This window comes from Bactrocera oleae, chromosome 5 (assembly GCF_042242935.1).
Source record: "Bactrocera oleae isolate idBacOlea1 chromosome 5, idBacOlea1, whole genome shotgun sequence".
NCBI lineage: Eukaryota > Metazoa > Arthropoda > Insecta > Diptera > Tephritidae > Bactrocera > Bactrocera oleae.
In genome coordinates this window covers 62,135,317-62,157,308 of record NC_091539.1, presented here as the reverse complement: position 1 = coordinate 62,157,308, position 21,992 = coordinate 62,135,317, and the positions used below count along the sequence as shown (strand labels likewise).

The following is a 21,992-nucleotide window of genomic DNA, read 5'->3' as shown; positions in this document are numbered from 1 at the left end:
GATAATTTCATCACTGTATATAGTTCAGCTTTCTGTATTACTTACCGGTACTTAATGTATGTATATGATATATTTATCTTGGATCCTCAATTTACAGCCCACAAACCTCACGTTTCGCCTGCCCCTTCTGCGGCAAGTGCGTACGCTCCAAGGAGAATCTAAAGTTGCACGTACGCAAACATACCGGCGAACGACCATTCGTGTGCCTCTTCTGTGGACGCGCTTTCGGCGGAAAATCGGACCTTACACGCCATCTGCGCATACACACCGGCGAACGGCCGTATCACTGCGAATCGTGTGGCAAGTGTTTTGCACGCGCCGACTACCTATCGAAACATCTAACCACACACATACACAATGCACCACGCTGAGATGAGGTGCGAAGGAGACAACGACTCCTTCGCAGATAATAGAATGAACAGCCGACGACGGAACTTTGGTCGGAGCGTTGTTGGTGGCGCTGGTGGTGTTGCTTCTTAGCGGCCAATGCGACGACGGCGGAGAACGGTTCAATGCAGAATGAGGCGAGAAATGTGGAAAACAACAACAACAATGTTCAACATTAAAAACAGTAAAAAATAGTTATGAGAGGTTATAATATAAGAAACACAGGATAAATTATCGATAAATATAATCGATAAACGGTCGATAAATGCATTCGATAAATTATCGATAAATAGAAAAGTGTTCGCAGAAATTTGCATGTAAATATGAGGCACTGGATTGCCGTTAACAACAAATATAACAAGACGTGAGCAGAGTTATTTTTTTTAAGTAAACATACATATATTTGTAATTGGAACTCAGCTAACTAAGCTTTATTGATCGTGATTATAAAGAATTGTGTAAGAAGTTAGGTTCTTGAATTCACGTTTTAACTAACATTTTTTCTATTGGAGAGAGAACTCTCTATATGAGGTGTTTGCAATTTTAATTTTAGAAAATAATTTCAGGTTGAAAATGGTTTTAAAAGGTGAAAGTGCTGCCAAGCGGATTATCATCTAAGTGCAGCACAAACGCGGGTATTAGCTATTACGTACGAAAGTTAAAAAAATATTTTTTTTATAGAAGTTAGTTTTAATAATTAATTAAGTGTCTTAATTACACCCTAAGTGTCAAGTTTAACTTTTCTTAATGAGTTATTTTTGTAAGATTTAAAAAGTCTTTTCGTTTCAAAACTTAGTATTTGATTGACTTCATTGAAAGAGAGGAGGATTACTGAATTATTCGAAGAAAATACATACCTGCCATGGCTTGAATATTTATGGAGTATTTTTTCTTACGTTTAAAGGAATTTTGAAAATGTATGAAGGTAAAAAATATTTTTCACATATTTATGTGACTTGGCACGCTTGCTCTCAAATGTAATCACTGCCAAAAAATTTCTTTCATTATTTTAAAAATTGTTTCTATATATTATATATATTAATTAAAAATTTAAGGCAAGGTTCTTCTAGTAGATTTACTCGTATATGTAATTCAATTTCGATCCATAGCTTAATCACAATTGTACGATAAGGTCTCTAAAAGCTACCAAACGCGCTCAAGTCATAAAATTAATGGTTTTGACAACAGGAACTTGTACATTTTAAGACAGTAGTTTAACAGTATTGGGTCGCGTCATGTTGCATGTTGTTTTCTTGCTCTAAAGAATGGTAAACCTTTTAACATATTTTCCAACTAGATCCGTGGTTCGTTAGTTAGAAAAGGCTACAACAGCTAGCTGCCTTTGAATTAACGTAAGAACCTTGAGACCTTATCTTACAGCTGGTAAATGGTTTATTGTAACTAATAGGAGCTGTCGATAAATATTTTCAACCTCCTATTCCTGATTTGAAGACCGGAAAGCGTTCTTATTGTAGAGAAATTAAAAATCTAAGCGTGAAATTATCATTAAAATATAGAAATTTCGGAGAACAAAACAAACGCTTCGTATTAGTTGAGTTTTGGTAAGAAATTTAAGGTTTTACTGGTTATGCTCATATGCAAATATAACGGTAAACTTTAAAATCAAATTTGAGTAAATATAGACCTTAGATCAATGTCACGATCACTTTGCGGAAGACATCATGAGTTCACTTTAAAACTTTGAATAAACAGTTCACCACCTTTTGTGTTCATTCTGCTAACTGTTTGAGCACTTAACTATAAAATAACTTGCAAACGATCGTTTATAGATCTCTCATCAATATCATCACGATCATTGGTAAGAACCTCTCTTTCAGTGAAAGTTTATTTCAAAAAGCAACGGCAACAATTTAAACTTTAAATATAGAATATTACAAATACAAAAACATTTTGGTGCTGACGATTTCTCAAAGGAAGCAATTATTTAGAAGGCATTGAGGAAAAGAGAGCGGACGCAAATGAGCGCCGTGTGTGAATATGTAGGCAAAGAGACGTTACTAAGCCAAACAGAGGTTTTTTTTATTCAAATACATATTATTATTTACATATGTATACAATATGTTTAGGTCTCCTTTAATTAGGTTTAAATGAAAGATATTTTCTTTTTCTAAAAAATATTTTTATTCTCTACGTAATACATTTGTTTTTCCTCTATGAAATATATTTTATTTTTTAAGTAATATAATTCTTATTCCCTAAGAAATAGTAAAAAACATCACAACAAATAGTGGTTAGTGTGAGAGCTAGAAAAGTCGTCGGAACAATGAGGCAAATCTGCAGAGAAAATTCACAGATGCAAAACATATAACAAAACCAAACAACCAAAAACAGAAGGTAATGCAAGAACTTAGCATAATTAAAATTCTAATATTTCTTGTAAAATATTAAAAAAGAACTTACGTATTGTGTGAGAACATAGAGAGAACCCAACAAAACAAACAAACAAACAAGCAAAGAGATTTGGTTTCAACAAATTACATACAAACAATCAAAAGTTAAAATATTATGTAAAATAAAAGAAAAAACCCAACTAATAGCACAATCAAAAAGCAGTTACTGTTAAATAGTAAAAGCAAAAACAAATGCAACAAGACAACAGATTACATAAGTATTACATGATGGATATTGTTTTGTTCAACCATTCACAATAATAGCAAATAGAAAAATTTTTACAGAGTATTTTTTGTTGGTTTTTGTTTTTAGCAAAAATTACATTTCTTGTGTTCAAAACAACAACAACAACGATAGCAAATTACATACATACTTACATATATACAAATTGCATAGCGAAGCATGCAGAAATAACCTGAATTTAAATGAAAATAGTTAAATTTTTTGTTCATTTACACGCATACATACAAACATAGATATTTTTTTAAGCAAATTGTTTATGAAAAAACAAGAAAAAAGTAAAGAGGCAACTGTACAAGATTTTTTATATACATATATTTACAATTACAATTATTGCAATAGTAATTTTTTTATTACATAAATATATACAAACATACATAAATAATATAACATATAAATATATACAGAAAACCAATGCAACTCAAAATAGCAACAACAAATAAATAGCAATAGCAAAGCATAATTTTTATTAATATTAATATACTTATATAATTACATACATACATGCATACATACAAAGAGAGCGAACGTGAAACAATAGAATTTATTTATTTCTATGCAAATAAAAACACAATAACAGGAAAATATTTAATTATTTTTGAATAATAACTAAAAAAAAATTATTTTTAAAATTAAAAAAAAAACAATAACAGGAAAAAAAATTTTTTTGGAGAAAAAATAGTTATTTTAAACAAAAATTTTAAATATTTTATTATAATTTTTTTGAGAAAAAACTATTTTTAAACCAAAATTTTTAATATTTTATTATAATTTAAAAATATTTTCCTGTTATTGTTTTTTTTTTAAATTTAAAACATAATTTTTTGTCAAAAAATATTTTTCAAAAAAAAATGTTATAAACAAGAGCAACAAACATATTTATTTGCATAAAAATATCAAAAAAAAATTTTAAACTAAATTTTTTAGCTGAAAAAATATTTTTAAAACAAAAACAATAAAATAGTTTAATCGCATTAAAATACCACCACCACCGTAAAATACAGTGTTTTTTCTATATTATATTGATTATTTTAAATAATTTTTTTTAAGAAAAACTAATAAAAAAAATATTTACAATATTTAATTAGTTAATTTGTAAATGCAACACTTACGTCTAATTATACAAATGTCTTAACAAAATGCAATAACAAGTATAAACAATTATAAAGCAAGAAAAAAAATAGAATGCATACAACAACAGCAAATAACTGTGATTTTACAAGGAAGCAAAATAGCAAACTAGCAAACAAATAATTAAATAGAGAAATAGCAAAATATTTATTATTACCACAAGCAAACATACTTACATACATGCATACAACAACAAAAACAACATAATAACTGAAATTAGTTAATAGCAAATAATTACAAAAAATTATAAAACAAAAATACATGCAAAAATATTATTTTGGAATTTTTTTTTTTAATTATATAAAACAATTTTTTACAAGCATATAATAATTATTTTAATGCTAATTAAAAATTGTTGCAATATTTTTTTTTTTTCAAACTAAAGCAACATACAAACATACAAGAAGCGTATAGAAATGGAAATGAGCGTAAAATAAAAAAAAACTTGCCTGCAACAAAATATACACAGAAATCTAAAGAAATGCAGAAATAAAATTAAAAAAATACCACAAAAAAGCTGCAGCTAGAAAGAAATTTAAAAATAATATTTAAAAACAACTAAAAAATAACAAAGCAACAAACACAAAGTGTGCACCAAAGCACAGAACCGAGAACATCGAATTACCGCTAAATAGTAGTTTCATTGATATACATACAGACATACATACATACGTACAGAAAATTGTAAAAAAATTAAATTTACAGAGTTTAAAGACAAAAAAAAACAAAGAAAAAGCAAGCAAAAAATTATGTAACAACAACAGCAACTTACTGTTAACAACAACAAATCTTAAAAACCAAATTGAAAAATTTTAACTCATGATAAAGAAATATAAACAAATAAAATTGGAAATAATTTACCAACAAGAAAAATTATAGTGTTTAATGCACTAACAAATTCAATGTTTAAAACAGTAAAGTAAAAATGCAATGTATAAAAAAAATAACTGAAAATATTGTAAACCAACATATTGTAAAGCAACAGTGAGACAAACTAGTTCTGAACCGAAAGCAACTGTTAGGAACAGTTACAAAAAATATTGTAAAAAACTGTAAAATTAGACGCAAAAAACGGTACATCGAGCTATGAGAGAGCAAAAATACTTGATTTGAGTCCGTGACGTGATTTTGGTTGTTAACAGTTTTTTTTTTCGGAAAAAGAACATTACTACAATCAGTAGTAAATTCCTTTTATTTTAAGGAACAAAAAATACACTAAATGAGTGTTTCGGCGCTGCCGCTCAGAAATTTCGAATTTTGGAGCGAATTTCCTAAATAAATACTTCAGAAACAGATATGCGGAGAAGACTTTAAATAATTAGTACCTGAATTTTTCTCAAAACGTATACCGAAGCTCCACAAATGTCGGAATAAACTTATATCAAAAGTTTAAGCACCATGCGTCATGTCGTGCGTGTTTTATAGAATGTTTGAATTAACAAGGATTTTATTAGATCACACAATCTTCTGATACATAAAGATTTTTAAAAAAATTCCGAGACAACTGTCAAAAAATTGTAACTTTAGACATAGGTCTAATGAAAAGAATAAATTAAAGGTTAAATACGGTGCCGAGGCTTTTGTTTTAAATGTAACTTCAAAGCTCAAGCTCATACAAGCCGTAGCTTTTGTTTTAAATGTAAGTTCCAAGCTTAAGTTTATAAAAGCCGAAGTTTTTCGTTTCAAATGAAAGTTCAAAGCTCATACAAGCCGAAGCTTTTATTTCAAATAAAAGTTCCAAAACCAAATTCATTTAAATACTAATATTGCTGATATTGACGATATTTTTGAAACTTGTCTTTGGGCATCCTTTAGGACATGCCCTGATATATGTTCATATGTATTAATTAAAATATTAACAAACGCTCTTTCAAGTTAGTATACTGAGTTTAAGTTGCTCACAAAAATATCAATTTTTTTAGTTTTTTTTTTTCATTTTAATAATTTTACAAAATTACAAATGTGTACTTCAAATCCAACTTCTCAAAATTATTGCCACATACATAAATATGTATTTACAAATGTTTATTATTTCAACCTTACAACATTCGGACAAGTTTAGAATTATCAAATCATACTACGTCACTTCTCGAATGCACTGTCTTTGCTCGTATAACTCTTAGCTAATTTGCCGAACCTTTTTACCGTACCAATTAAACCATATATGAAATATGAAAAAAAAGATGTTATAGAATACGAAAAACTTAAAATAAAAAATATTAAACAAAACTTGTGCAGCGTGAAAAATGTGGAAGAGAGCGTTAGTGTTGGTTAGCTAAAAAATCTTTCACTGTGCCAAATTGTAAGAGTACCTCATTAATTTAATACGAAAACAACCAGGAGAAGCAAACAAATACATAAACAAAAAAAAATAAATAAATAAATAAGAAATAAAATGGTAATGTATAGCATAGCATACATAAAAGCAGACACAAGTAATAATATAAAGCGATAGCGAAAATGGAAACAGGAAAAACAACAACAAAGATTATGAAACACAAAACGATTCAGGAGTTTAGCATACAATTACATACATACATACAAACATAGTTGTATAAAATTAAAATAATAATGAAAACAACAACAAAAAGTGCAGTAAATGCAATAAAAATTTATATTTAATATAATATATTTATTTTTAATAATTTTATAATTAAAATTTATTTTTTAAGCATAGCTGGTAATCATATATATATTTTTTTTTTTTTTTAATAATTTACAAAACGTCGTGTGGTGCAAATTTCAACAGCAGGCAATGTTAGTGAAATAGATTTATATATTTTCTTAAAATCAATTAATTAAAATAATTAAATTTACATTGAATACAACTTTATATGCCTCAATACAGGTCTTAGTGCAAGTTTAGACGCGAAATGTAAGCGTAAGTGGGTTTTAAGGAAAGCGATATAGCAAATGTTGAATGCAATATATTTTTCTAATATTTAGTTTTAGTATTTAAGTCTATTTTAAGTTCTTTTCAAATAATTTTGCGTAAAAATAATTGCTTAAAATGTACATTTACACAAAACTTGGATTTAAATTTTATTTTCTATGTATAACTACTTATATATTTTAGTATAACTAAAATTTAATCTTTATCTTAATTTCATGCTAAGTTTAAAGCGTTTTCTTTTTTATTATGTATTCTTATTCTTATTCTACAAAAAGTGTTCAATGTCCGTATTGTGATAATAATTTAATTAATTAAAAAAATGCTTAACTGTTCTACTTTTAAACACACACTTTTTCATAACTTTGCTTTAATTGATATTAAACAACAGAATGCAAACACACAGCAAAAAACACAAAAATTTATAGAAAAACAAATATTTACAAAAATAAAAAAAAAATTATAAACCAAAAAATAAAATTAAAACAAAAATATTAATTGTAATAAAAATATCGCGCACATAAATTATGATGATTTTTAATTCAAATAATTAAAATATAAATCATAATAACATAAAAACTTTTAAATTTCTGTGACGATATTTTGTATGGTGTTGTGGTTCTTAACATAGCTTGAAACCAAGCACTTTCACATTGGTAGCACGAATTTTCGAAAGGCACTTAAGCGATACCTCAAATATTTCGATAACTTTTTTTTTTAATTTTAATATCAAACTGCCCGTATTTCTTTAAAATCTTTTAACTCCAGGTTAAATAATTACTATTTTTTAAATAAAATAAAATTATTTTTAAAAAAGTGGCACAAAAAAAATAATCTCTGCCAACTAAAAGATATTTTTGTGTCGAAAAATATATCGTTTTGAAATTTTTTGTGTTCAATATAATATTTCGTTTCTTTAAAAGGCTGATTGTATGCCATAAAACGCCCTACCAAAACAGCTACCAATGTGGAAATCACTTAACACCCTCTAAACAAACATTTTTTCCATGGATTTACCTCACATAATCGATCAGCTAATCGATAAAAAATAAAAGCAAAGAAAAAATAAAATAAATTAAATATATAAGATATTAAAAATAAAAAATAAAAAATTGGCTATAATTGAAGCAAGTAAAAGAAAAATAATTAAATAGTTAAATAAAGAGAAAGAAAACAAATACAAAATAGGAGCATACTTACACAAATACACATATATATTAGAAATATACACAAACCAAACAAAGATACAACCCTACACATAAAGGCAAAAATAACACATACACTCATACAAACAAAAAGCAAAAAAAAAACTTGAAACAACAACACTGCCACCTTGAAAAACAAACACAACTGCTTAGTATACAAACATACATGCATACATACATACAAATATACATACATAATTTTTTACAATTTCTTTTACTCTTATTTTTCACAAATACAATTACAAATACACAGCTACCTTTATTTCGCAAGCTATTTTTTGCAATATATACAAATATACACAGCCAACAAAAGTACAGGTCTTTCTTGAAGACAACAAACCAAAAACTTTTTCCTAAAGCAGCAAGTATTCTTCATAAAAACCATTTTCTGCCTATTCAAATAAAATTTCAAAGAAACACTCGTATTAGCGCACATCACACTTTATTTTTTATATACGAAAAAATAAAAGCAAAAACTCTCCTTTTTAATTCCTATTTTATTTTTTATTATTTGCTTTTTTTATTTTTAATATATTATTTGGTTTTTTTAATTATTAGTTGTTTTTTATATAATTTTTTTTTTTTATATATAATTTTTTTTAATATTTTTTTTTAATATTTTAAATTGTTTTTTTTTTCTATGTCTTTTATATTTTAAAAATTTTTTTAATGTTTTTAAGTTTTTAAACTTTTATTTCGAATTTTTAGCTTTTTTAAAATTTATTTTATTTAATTTTTCATCTGACTATATACACAACAATAGTTAAGCTTATATTTAGCCATCACCCACGCTACTACATACACAGTTGCAACCAAACTATATACTATTAATGTACATACATATAATACATATGTACACTCACAATGACATATGTATATACACATAAACAAATTTATAAATATAAATACACAACAACAAGTACCAAACACAAGCACACCTAGAGATACATAAATAATTTAAAAAATAATTATTATGTTTAATTTCACTTAGCACAAAAATTATTATAATTAATTATATATAAATTAAATAAGTTAACAATCAAATTTTTTATGCTGTGAAAATTGTGAAACAACAAAACAAACAAACAAATGTAACGAGAAACATGTAATGTAAAGCATAATGAAGCAAACAGGTGGTAACATTATGATTCTTTTTCGTTTCGTTTATTTACAAGAAGCATATGTTTAGAGATTAGCTGGAATTATACAATACATGTTTACACACATACAATATACATATATATTATATTTATGTAATATTACATATATATTTTAATGTTATTATTTTATATTAATAAAATTTTTGCTCAACAAATTTTGTGTTGTTTTATTTAATTTTGGTTTTATTTTTTACTTTTAGTCAGAAATACGTAAAAATAAAATATTTTGGTATTTTTATTAAAATCACATTTTGAAACAAAGTTTGGATTTCAAAAATTTATTAAAAATATTTTTAAGAATTTTGTTTTAATTTTTGAACATAAATATAAGGGTTTTAAATTGTTTTTATTTGCTCTAAAAACTTCTATATTTCATTTTATTTGAAAAAAAATTAAAAAGATTACATAACCTATACAGACATATTTTTAATTAATATTATGTTCTGAAGATTATTTTTTTATATTTTTTTCTGAAAATTTAATTTTTGTTTTCTATTGAATTTTAGTTATTAAAAATAAACTTAGTTAAAAGATAAATAATTTTAGCAATTAATAATTAATGTTTATTTTTTTGTTTAATTTAAATGATGGTTTTTAATTTACTTTAGATACCGTTATATAAATAAAAATTCTGAAATTAATATTGAACAAAGTAATATTAATATCCAAAAAATTAAAAATTTTAGTTCTGAAAAAAATCTAAAACATGACAAGCTTTACACTATAAAAACTAACATGTCTGTTTGTTATATACTACATGTATACCCTGAACAGGGTATATATTTAGTTTGCCACGAAGTTTGTAATACTTGAAGCAAAATTCTTATATATATTTTTTTTTCTTTATATTTTATATTTTTATATTTTTTAATTAGCTGAGTTATACATACATAGAAGTATATATGTACATTAAATTTTTTTTTAAATTGTATTTGGGGCTTCAAAAAAAAAATTTTCCGTACTTCGTAATAAAATATTATATTTAAATAATAATTTAAAAATTATATATTTTTTCTTGATTTTTTTTTTTTTTGTATAATTTTATATACGTTTCTTAATTTTGTGTCCAAATATATTTTTTCGATTTCATTAAGACAATTTGTTTGCTATTACAAACATTTTCAATTCAACTTAGAACGCTCAATACGCAATTTTTGGAATCGCTTTCTATAAGCCGAATCGTTAATAGATACTTTTCATTAAAAAATTTTAAAATTTTTATTACATTTTAAAATCACAAAAAAAAAAACAATTAAAAATTAAAATAATACCAACAACAAATGAAAACTCAAAACGTATTACGTATACGTACACAAAACTGCAAGAAATACAGCAACGAACAATTTTTATTAGATGTAATAGATATTCGTATTTAGAACAAAATGAAATGAGAAATACCAAATATACACGTGCATGCGATAGATTGGAGAAAATTTAAACTTAAACAAAATAAAAAAATAAAATAAAAACTAAAAACAAGTAAATAAAGCATTCAAACTCTCGATGTGTGTTTTTGTCGGTGTCTATGCTAATAATCAAGAGAAACTAAATGAAAAAACCAAAAACAAAAAAATATGAGACCAAAATGATTTTTTCGAAATTTACTTTACTAAAATCGAACTCTATATATACATACATTATATACATACCTACTTAATTGCATATGATATATTGTATATTTACTCTTTGGTGTAGGAAATGAAACTTTAAATGAAAAAATTAAATTAAAATAATGATGAACGAAACAAAAGAAGTTCTCCCGATTTGCGAAATATTATGACAATTTCCAAAGGTTTCAATAATGCAATTTATTACAAAAAAGTGCAAGTGAGAAGTATGGAAAATTTAATTAGAAAGTAAAATAATTATTTAACAATTACGAAGAAACGCTGAAAATTTGTAGAAATTGAGTAAAATCAACAATTGTAGGGGAGAAGAAAAGTACTGAAATTGCATTTTAGTTGCGCCAATTTTGCAAGTATGAGGATTAAATATAAAAAATTTGCAAACATTTAGTAATTACAATTTTATTTGTAAGTAATGAATGATGAATTAAAATTCAAAGCGTTAGCATTTGCGGTAAAAATATTTTTTCATAATATTTTATAAGTTTTTTAAATATTTGTTTCTTGTTAAAAGAGACTTTCTATTTGCCAACCTAGCATTGAAACACTTGTGAAATAATTCGGAATTAATATGTTTTTAAAGTTTCGTTTTTAAACTTATTCTGACCAACTCATTCTCGAAATGCTAAACAAGAATTTGAAATGAGTAAAAAGCTAAATGATCAGCGCGATGAGCTGAGCCGATTTAGCCATGTCCGTCGCTCTGTATAAATAGTCCCCAGTTTTTGAGATATCGATATGAAATTTCGTACACATCTCTCTCTCAAGAAGCTGCTCATTTGTCAGAATGGCCGATGTCGGACTACTACAGCATATACTACTAGTTCATACATACTGAACAATCAAAATCAAGTTCTCGTACGGAAAACTTTTTGATCAATTGATGAAATCATTGCCTAAGTCAGCGCAACAATCTCCGTATATATTGTTCAGATCGAGGCACTATAGCATACTTTTATATACTTTTAGCATCACCTCAAGAACCAAGGCCGTATACACAAAGCTCCTTAATATTTTCCTTTTTCCTCCCATTTTATTTAACCTCCCCATTCGCTGCAAATGCAACGCCCCTAAGCTTTAAAAATTAGCCACATAATTATTTTTATTTCAAAAACGGTATTTTTCAACAAAGATAAAGTGTAAAAAAATTACGAAACATAATAACAACCACTATATAAAAACTTTTTAAATCGAATATTGAGTCCATGTTTGTTTTTTAATAATAAAAATCAAACAAACGGTAAATATTGAACGTTAACAAAACTATCTCATGTAAAGTAATTCTTTTTGAAAACTATGTAATATATTTTTCAAAAATAAAAAAGAAACAAAAAAATATGTATGCAAAAACGAAATTATATGTGTGTGGTAGAAAAAAATGAAAAACAACAAAAAAAAATACAACAAAAATTTAAAATTTTATAAAACTATTTTTCGGTGTTAGTTGTCTTTTTGGATAATATACTTACACAATAGAAAATAAGAAAATTAAGAAGTTTAAAAAACAAAAAAAAAATTAAAAAAAAAAAATAAAAATTAAATTCACTGTTGATGTTGTGACAAAGGAAATACAATTAAAGTGCAAATGCATATTTTTACTCACTTCTTTACGTCCCCCATGAACAAAAGAAAACAAAAACGATATTTAAGCTAAATTATACATATGTACATATATACATAGATGTATGTATTTGTATATGTGCGTCTACAAAATATTATTGTATTGTACTAACAATATATATTAATATAATATATATATATAATAAAAATTAAGTAACGTACATTTTTCTCTTTCTCTCTCACACTCACTCCGCTCTATTCTAATATACTCTATGAATATCGTTTCAACTAGTTATAAATGTATGTAAATTTAACGTAAAAAGTCCAAGTGTTTAAATGAAAAATTGAAAAAAAAAAACAAATTTATAATTAGAAAAAAAAAAATGTTGCGCATAAATGAAATTTTTTAAAAAAGAAAAACAGTTATTAATTTGCGCATAAATCTTATATTGTATTTGATTCGTATATGTATTAATTTTATTTACATACATATATTATATACAAGCATACGTACACACGTGCGTGTAAAGTAAATGTCTACAAATATTGTATTTACCTACCGATATACATACATACATACATACATACAAGTATATACTAAAAGCCACGATATGCACTCGTAAATGTATACTAATTAACTATTAACTTACATACATATACATACATATGTACGTCGGTGTGTAGCAAATTTTCAAAGCAAAAAAAAAATATTTATCGAAAACGCACTTTGTGTTAGAAAACGCATGAGAGATTGATTGAAAAAAAATCAAAAAAAAAAAAAACAAAAACAAAGAAACAGAAACAGAAAGTTACATAAGCAGTGCGCAAATATTTGATGACGCAGCTGGGCGTTGGTCCAGCAAGCTGTCGACTGTCGATCTAGCGAGGATCTGCAAACAATTTAGCAATAATTCTAAAATGACCTCAATCAAATATTACAACTAGTTATATTTTTAAAATATATATACATATATTTTAATAAAAATTAAAAGTAAATAAATTATAAATAAAATAAAAATAAATAAAAATTACAATTAAGTGAAGCGCAAAAAATAAAACTGTAAATAAAATATTGAAAAATAATTGCAGAAAGAAAAATTGATATTAAATAAAAAACAAAAAATATGAAAAGAAAACTTAAGCTTAAAAGAGCAGTGGCGCCTACAACGCAAATGCAATGAAAGAAAACTTGCAACTAATATAATAGTTAGTACAGCCACAGCAACCAAACAAACAAAAAATGTCTCTCGATCGAACGAAGTAAGAATGTGATATTTTTCTAAGCCACAAGCAACCGATAATGATTTTTAATAAACAAACTTAAAATATTAATATGTAATATTGTATAAGCAAAAGTGAAGCAAAGTGTTAATTAAAGTCAGTAAGCAGTCCAAAAGTGGTTATAAAGCAGCAAAAAAAAAAATACACAACTCAAATATTTCAAGTATTTTCAATTACATAGTTACCAAAAAAACACATAAAAACATAACGTTCGTAACGTTTCAGCAATGAAACGTTTAAGCAATAGCCAAGTCAATAGCAAGCGTAAACTATAGAATTAACAGAAAAAGTATAAACTAAAACAAAAACAGGCATGAAACCACAAAACAGCAATAGAGACTGATTTTAACACTATGTAAACAGCAATAAAAATAAAAACAATTTTTTATTAAGCAAAAATAAATTTAAAAAATGCAATAAATTCACCATTAAAACTAAAAAAGCATGCAATGAACGCTTAACTCAATAATATGCAATTTTCAAAAATTATATAAAACGCAAACTTTTCACAAAACACCAACTAAAACGCAGTAAAAAAGATTAAAAATAAATTTTAAAAAAATGCAATAAGATTATATAATTTTTGAACCTTCAAATAAAAAACTGTTTACTGCAACAAAAGCGCCTTATAAAATTAGGTTTAACAAAATAATATTTGAAAACAAAACAAATTTATGCACACAAAACCCCAAATTATTTAGAACTTATACAATTCCACTTAGTTGAACTATTCTATTATTATTATTTAAAGAATGTGCGGAATTGGAACAGTAGTTACGTGTATGCTTAGTAAAAACCTAAAAAAAAAGGAACGAATAACATAAAGAGTGAGAAAAAGAACGTAGTAAATGTTAAGCAATGCGAAAACGAAACGAAAGTAAAAACAGTAAATTATATAGCGAATAAGCGAAAATGGCAATGAGGAGTTTAAGAAACAACTAGTATTGGAACATATGTACGTATTTTAGGTATATATGCATTGTACAGGTGTGTAGATGGTGTGGACGTTAGGTTATTTGTATAGATCGGGTATAAAATTGTGCGAAACGATTAAAAATCGGATAATGGTTAGGCTATTTTTTGTGATAGATTAGAGAGGAAGGTAAAGAAGAAACAACGGTTAGAGAATATGTATTAGCATGATTGTGAGAATTTATAGGTATAAGTAGCGGAAATTGGTAAAGTATGCAATAAGATTAGAAGAGAGAGAAGAGTGGAAATTAGGGCTTGTTACATGACATAGACGTAAAAGGCGCTGAATTCTGAAACTGGAAGTTACGATTCAAAGAGAATTGCAAGCAACAGCTATGCTAGGCGATTTGAAAGCAAAGATTGAGACGAGTTTGGTCGATAATTTCATTAATTTATTGCCAAATGTGAAAGGTATTGGAATTATGATAGAATACATTTTTAAGCTTTCCCTCTTACTACATTAAATTTGATACTACATAATATTAAAAAAATATATATTAAAGAGCTTTTTATGCTTCTTTTAGATAACCCCTCTAGAGAAAGACTTGATTTTCTTCATTTTTTAACATCTAAAGGTAGAACTACATATATTTCAACGTTATATAATACACTACTTCAATATTTTTGCATTTGCCAATTCACTTTAAAAATTTCCACAAAGTCTCCAATGCTGAGAACATAAATAAAAAACAGCTGATGAATTTATTATTACTCCATTTAGCGATCAAACTCGACCAAACTCAATTAAAAGTGAAATATTTAAGCGTTAGAAGGAGAAAGGAATTTTTATTCAAACGGGATAGGTGCTATGGACAAAGACGTAAACAATGTGATAATGTTGTAAACTTAATTTAACTAAATTTTTTTATGAAAGCATTTTTGTTGACGTTTAAAACAGTAAATTAAAATTCAAAATTCAGTAAAAATACAAAACCAACTACAGTGGAACTGCTTAAACTGCTAACATACTTGTACACACACACACATACATGAAACTACTGCAATGCAGTACTGGAAAAAGTTTTCTTTCATAAAATGTTTCAAAATATTAATTTGAAAATATCTATTTAAAATAGATTTGCAGGCGTGGACATGTATGAAAAGAAACAAAAAAATGAAATTAACTAACAAAATTCAAAATTTAACTATTGTAAAAATTACAATTAAAATTAAAAGAGTTTAGAAAGTAAAGTCAAAACAAAATTTAAAATCTCTAAATTTAAGCTTTTGGTGTTTTAAATGAATAAACAAATCAAAAATGGATCAAATTAAATATTTTAGGCTATTAAAATGAATGCGAAAAAAATTTATATTTGGATAAAGTAAAATTTAAGTGAACAAATTGAAATTAAGCCGAAAAAAATTTTAAGCAAATCTCGATGTTTTAACTTAAGCAAAAGACATACAAAAAGTAAATTTTAAACAACTTTTTCGGCATAAACAATTTATATTATGGCCACTAAAAATTAAAGAATTAAACAACACATACACGTGCACAAACACACACACATGAATATACACCCACCCAAACACGCGTAAATATTTAGCTGAACAAAAATTAAAAATTATTAGAAATTCAATTAAGAAATTAATGCGAACCTCTTTCACTTTCGTGTCTTTTACTCAGCAAACAAAACAAAAGTTAAATTGACGTATGTAAAATCTTAAAAAAACAAAGAATATGTAACACTTAAATCTCACACGCACACACACACCGACACAAAAGTCAAAAGTCAAAAGTAGAAAGAAACAAGTAAGAACATTTTTTTAAATAAAATAATTTATGTATGGGTATGAGCAAATTAGTAAAAAATCAAAAAACAGGAAAATGTTTCAATTCCACCGGTCCATAATTTAGTGTTAATTAAAGCTTTCTTTTAACACGCTACAAAACAATTACTGATGAATTTTACAATTATTGAATATATTGACCGAAATGTAAAGATCCAAACAATAAATAAATATTACAAAAACATGAAATTAAATGCCTGCCACAGAAAGAGAAAACTGTAAAAAATAAACACAAAAATATAAGAATTATATGAATGAATACAAATAATTCAATTATTCCGTTCCAGTTTATTGCAAACAATTACGAAAATCTTTAAGTTCTTTAAACCGTAACTAATTTTACAACAACAATATATAAACGTTGTTTTTCGTTTTGTAAAAAATTGTAAGAGCTAAAGGACAAACAAAGTTTCGAATTCAATTGAATGTCAAATAAATAAAAGAACTACCATAAAATGTACACACCTAACAGTTATTATGAAACTGATACAAAACACTAAATAAATAAATAAAACAGACAAACAAAATGTATACATACATACATGGAGTTTTATATATGTACAAAAAAGAAACAAATTGCTTTTATTAATTGGCGAAAGAAGTGGTAAGTTTATACGAGTGCATACATACATATGTATGTACATTCATATTTGATGGATTGGTCAGGAGATACGAGAGCTTGAAAGACACGCGCAAGAATTAAAGTAAAACAATAATAGTCTAGTTATAACAACCTATATAAAATGTCTTCAACAATTTCTGTGTAGAACGGAAAAATCCTATCTCGACATTGCTAATGAAAATGTCAACTTCTAAAGATACACATTAGAGCTATGTGTCGTAAAATTTCGCACGAATTGCCAATTTTTCTGATAGTTTTTCGAAAAAAAGACTTTCAAATGCTTGACGATACAAAAATAAGCATTATTCTTATATAGATATACATATATTTTTAACCCGATTTGTGGTTTAGCAATTAACCGCAAGCTGATTGCGATTTCTTATAAGTATTATTCAAGTATTTCACTTTGAATTTAAAATTAGTTTTAAAATACAAAAGTGAAGTGAAATTTACTTTCTCTGTTCAAAACGTTTAAATACTTGTATGAAAGAAAAAGTGCTTGTCAAATATTTTTTTTTTTACTTTTATAATTACTATAAGTTTAAATTTTTTCTGGCATAATAAACATTTTCTTTATATTTTTATGTTAACATCTTAAATTTCCTGTTTTCAAAAAAAATATAATACCTATAATTTAGTTAAGTCATGAATAAGTTCAAACAAGTAAACATTAAATTGAAAATCAAGTTACAGTCCGGCAAGGCAGCCAATTGTCAAAGTAGAGAATTGAAAACAGTAATTGGGCAGCACTTTTCGTCAAATTCGGCTAAATTTGTCAAAGTGTATTAACAATAATAAACACACAAAAATAATAATATAATATTTTATAATCTACGTTAATTAGTATTAAGTGAAATATAGAAATTTTAGTGTCACACATAAACATTTCTTATAAATAACTTTTTATAAGTTTTTATGAGCGCTTGTCACTGAACAGCTGGCGTATTTACATTTCTCCAATTCTCCAAAAACTGCTCGTTTCATCTGCGTGCTGGAATTTTTCATTGACAATAAGAATTTTTTTATTTATAAACATTTTACGCAGATTTCAACAAACTATCTACGTGTCTGCAATTAACTGCAGACGCAAAATAAAAGTTACTTGTATTCGAAGAATGGCAGAAGGAGGGAGTTGCAGTAACACCAGTGCCGTAAATGGTGTGTGCATTGAAAACGGTGGTGAGTTTCAATGCTCCTATTAAAGTAAAAATCAGTTTAATTTTCATTTCACATATTTTAGCGGAATCCCCCACTACGGATGAGCAGTGGCGTGGTTGTTCGATGGAAGAAATACATCGCGGCTTGAATGAATTCGAATTAGAACATGTGCCGGCCGTGCGTCCCAGTGAAACGCATACAGTGCTTTATCATTGTCCTATACGTGAGCCCGACAATGTGCCACCACGTCCATTACGAGCGCATCACAAGTGGGATGCCACACATGTGCGCCTACCTTGTTCCAGTAAAAGTCAATATCCAGTTACAGCGGCAGATGGCAGTTCTACAATAGAAGCGCGTTGGGGAATGATTGAGAAAGCTTTACTGCAGCCTATTACTAACAGTAAGGAATTGCAAGCGGCTATACTTTCGTACAATACAAAATATGAAGGACAGTGGAATTTTCGTTCACTACACCGTCTTTTTGAAGATGATTTAGATGAGAGTGAATCGCGTGTATTTTTCGAAGATTTGCTACCACGCATAGTACGACTGGCGTTACGTTTACCTGAATTGGTGCAAGCGCCTATTCCTTTGCTCAAGCAAGGTCAGAATCATTCAGTGACATTGTCGCAACAGCAGATTTCTTGTCTCTTAGCCAATGCGTTTCTCTGCACGTTTCCCAGGCGTAATACTATGAAAAAGCGCTCAGAGTACAGCACATTTCCGGATATAAATTTTAATAGGTAATAGGATATAAAATACAAAAAAAATGTTGAAACATATATTATAAGTTATTTTTTTTTTACTTTAGGCTTTTCCAAAATGGTGGTAAAGCAGTTATAGAAAAAATTAAATGTATCTGCCATTATTTCCGACGTGTATGTCCAACAGAACGTGATAGCTCTAATGTACCCACTGGTGTCGTGACATTTGCACGTCGTAGTCTAGAACCCGCAGATTTACCCAACTGGGCCGAATGTAAAGCACCCTTGGGTGTTACACCTTTACACATCACTGCTGATGGTACTATTGAAGATCAGGGCTTTGGTTTGCTGCAAGTTGATTTCGCCAATAAATTCCTTGGTGGCGGCGTACTCGGCGGTGGTTGTGTGCAAGAAGAAATACGTTTCGTAATTTGTCCTGAACTGCTTCTAACCAAGTTGTTCACAGAGTGTTTGCGTCCCACAGAGGCACTATTGATGGTTGGTGCTGAGCGCTATAGTGATTATAGCGGTTATGCAAGCACTTTTGAATGGGCTGGTAATCATGAAGATTGCATACCACGCGACAGCTCAAGACGCCGCCAAACACATATCGTGGCTATTGATGCGCTCCATTTTATGCAATCACAGCATCAATATCGGGAAGATCTTATAAAGCGCGAATTGAATAAGGCGTATGTGGGCTTCCAACACACGTTAATCACACCGGCACCAGGTGTGGCTTCAGGTAACTGGGGCTGTGGTGCATTTGGCGGCGATCCGCGGCTTAAGGCATTGCTGCAGTTAATGGTGTGCACCGTAACTCAACGACCGCTTGTATACTACACGTTTGGTGATGCACAATTGCGTGATGAAGTACACCGCATGCACACATTCTTGCTGGAACATAATGTGTGTGTAAAAGATTTGTGGAATTTGCTCACTAGCTATCAAAGTCAAAATATGGCCGGCAATGAATTGTACAACTTCATCTATGGTTGCATTAGTAACACATTAAAGGTATGATTATACAGAATTAACCCCGCCGCCGCTTAAGGCTCAAGTGTTCAAATTTAATTTCCAACACTTATTTTGTTTCCAGCGCAGTCCGAAGACGAAGTTGACGTCACCAAAGAATAAAACTATGCGTAGTTTATTGACAAGTTGGTTGAAGCCGAAACAAACCAGTACTAAGGAGAAGCCAATTTCGGCATCAGCGCCACGGCAAATCAATTTGAGTGAAGATATTTTTGCCTCCACTTCTGAGTCAGAAGTAGAAGCGAACGAAGATGCGCCTGCAATCACCATATCCTCAACCAGTACTTCGGTGAGCCCGCCAGAAAAAAAAGAAGAAGAAGCTAAGAATACACCAAACATCACTACTGTAGACCTTACAAACCAATCACAATCAAACGATAGTGTTGCTAATGTGTTGAATAGTGAAGAAGTTGTACTTGATAGTATAGAAAACGCGCGTCCAGAAACACAAATAACGAATAGCAAATATAATAATTCAATGGAAAAGCAATTGGGAATATCGAATGTTTCGCCGCCGTCTGAGAAGCCCACAAGTTCGCGCCAACGTTCGCTGCTGGAAATGTTAGACCAATGTTATACAACAAAATCGAATAGCGGGCCGGAAACCAAGCGTATATGCCTAAGTAAAATCAGCAACCCGAACACAAAAACACCGACAAAACAACAATAATGGTTATATACATACATATGAAATTTTACACACAAACAAATAGCATGCATTAATGCATATTTTGTACTTTAATAGATGATTAAAAATTGTAAACTATATATATTATATATATAATTGCCTAGCAAAGAACAAAGTGGTTAACGCATAATTACAGCAACAATTAAAGGGAGATCATGCAAGTATTAGTGCTAGAGCAAAAAATGCCTTATATACATACATATATATACAAATATATTTTGATTCGAGCACCGGTGCATTATTGAAAGCTTTCGCTTGTGTGAATGACGTCTTCGCTAAATTTGTGTCGCGCAATAACAACAACAACAATCATAACAAGCGCGTACATCGCAAACAAAGAGCATTGCACTCCTGCACAATTCGCTAAAAATAAATGCATACGGCAATGTAAGAAACGCGACTGCGAAACATGTGCGCCTGTTATTGCCGTTACACGATGCACTTGTGTACACAACATGTTGCTTGCCAACTTACGTAGTGAGTAGCGCGTCGTTGTTGCGTAGCGTGTAGCGTTCGAGAATACACTTGCAACTCAAGTTTTTTTGTTTATACCGGCCAGAATGTGTTGAATGTTAACTTAATTTATTTAAATATTGTAGTTTGTTATGACTGCCTCGAAGTGTATGTATGACGGCGTGAAGTGTGCATAATCAAGTGTCTGTTTGTTAAAATTAAATGTTTATTGTGTTGTTAAATAAAAGTTTGTTTACTATCATCTTAAATATAATATAACAATATATTTTGCGGCGATTATAATGTTTATTTGTATGCATGCAGTCTTACTATTGGCGAAAAGCTATGGTGATGCTTAACGAGTTGTAATAAGTAGTTGCGTAAACCTTTTTATATCTTTTGAGTGATTTTTTTTTTCATTTTTTCACTTTTGTTATTTTTATCTTTTTTGCTATAATTAACTAATAAGTGCAATAAAGCGTACCGGTTGTTTTTATCAAGTCAAGGAAAATTAAAAATTTCCAAAATCCAAACATTAATTATAGACGTGAATAAGCGCTTTCTTTGCAATTTGCGTACGCGTGCATCGGCATGATTTCATTCGCAGCAAAACCAGACAAGTCGGGGCGTCTGCTGATATGAATTGCCAAAAATACACGTTATCAGTGGTTTTCA

At 28.1% G+C, this 21,992-nt stretch overlaps 2 protein-coding genes across 6 annotated transcripts in view; both read left to right on the top strand.

Moving 5' to 3' along the window:
* The window catches only part of mamo (maternal gene required for meiosis), a 363,978-nt gene extending 363,199 nt beyond the window's left edge, over positions 1-779 (top strand). For all 5 annotated transcript variants that reach the window (XM_070110061.1, XM_070110062.1, XM_070110063.1 and 2 more), the window contains one exon: positions 98-779. In XM_070110061.1, coding sequence (XP_069966162.1) covers positions 98-371 — 274 coding nt within the window. In that variant the 3' untranslated portion in view covers positions 372-779. The remainder of the gene's footprint in view (positions 1-97) is intronic.
* Positions 780-18,000: 17,221 nt separating this feature from the next.
* On the top strand, positions 18,001-21,614 carry Parg (Poly(ADP-ribose) glycohydrolase). The gene is made up of 4 exons (XM_014235242.3): positions 18,001-18,455; positions 18,517-19,180; positions 19,249-20,158; positions 20,241-21,614. Exons 1-4 carry the CDS (start codon positions 18,392-18,394, stop codon positions 20,844-20,846), a joined length of 2,244 nt encoding a protein of 747 aa, XP_014090717.2. The 5' UTR covers positions 18,001-18,391; the 3' UTR covers positions 20,847-21,614.
* Positions 21,615-21,992: the final 378 nt, after the last annotated feature.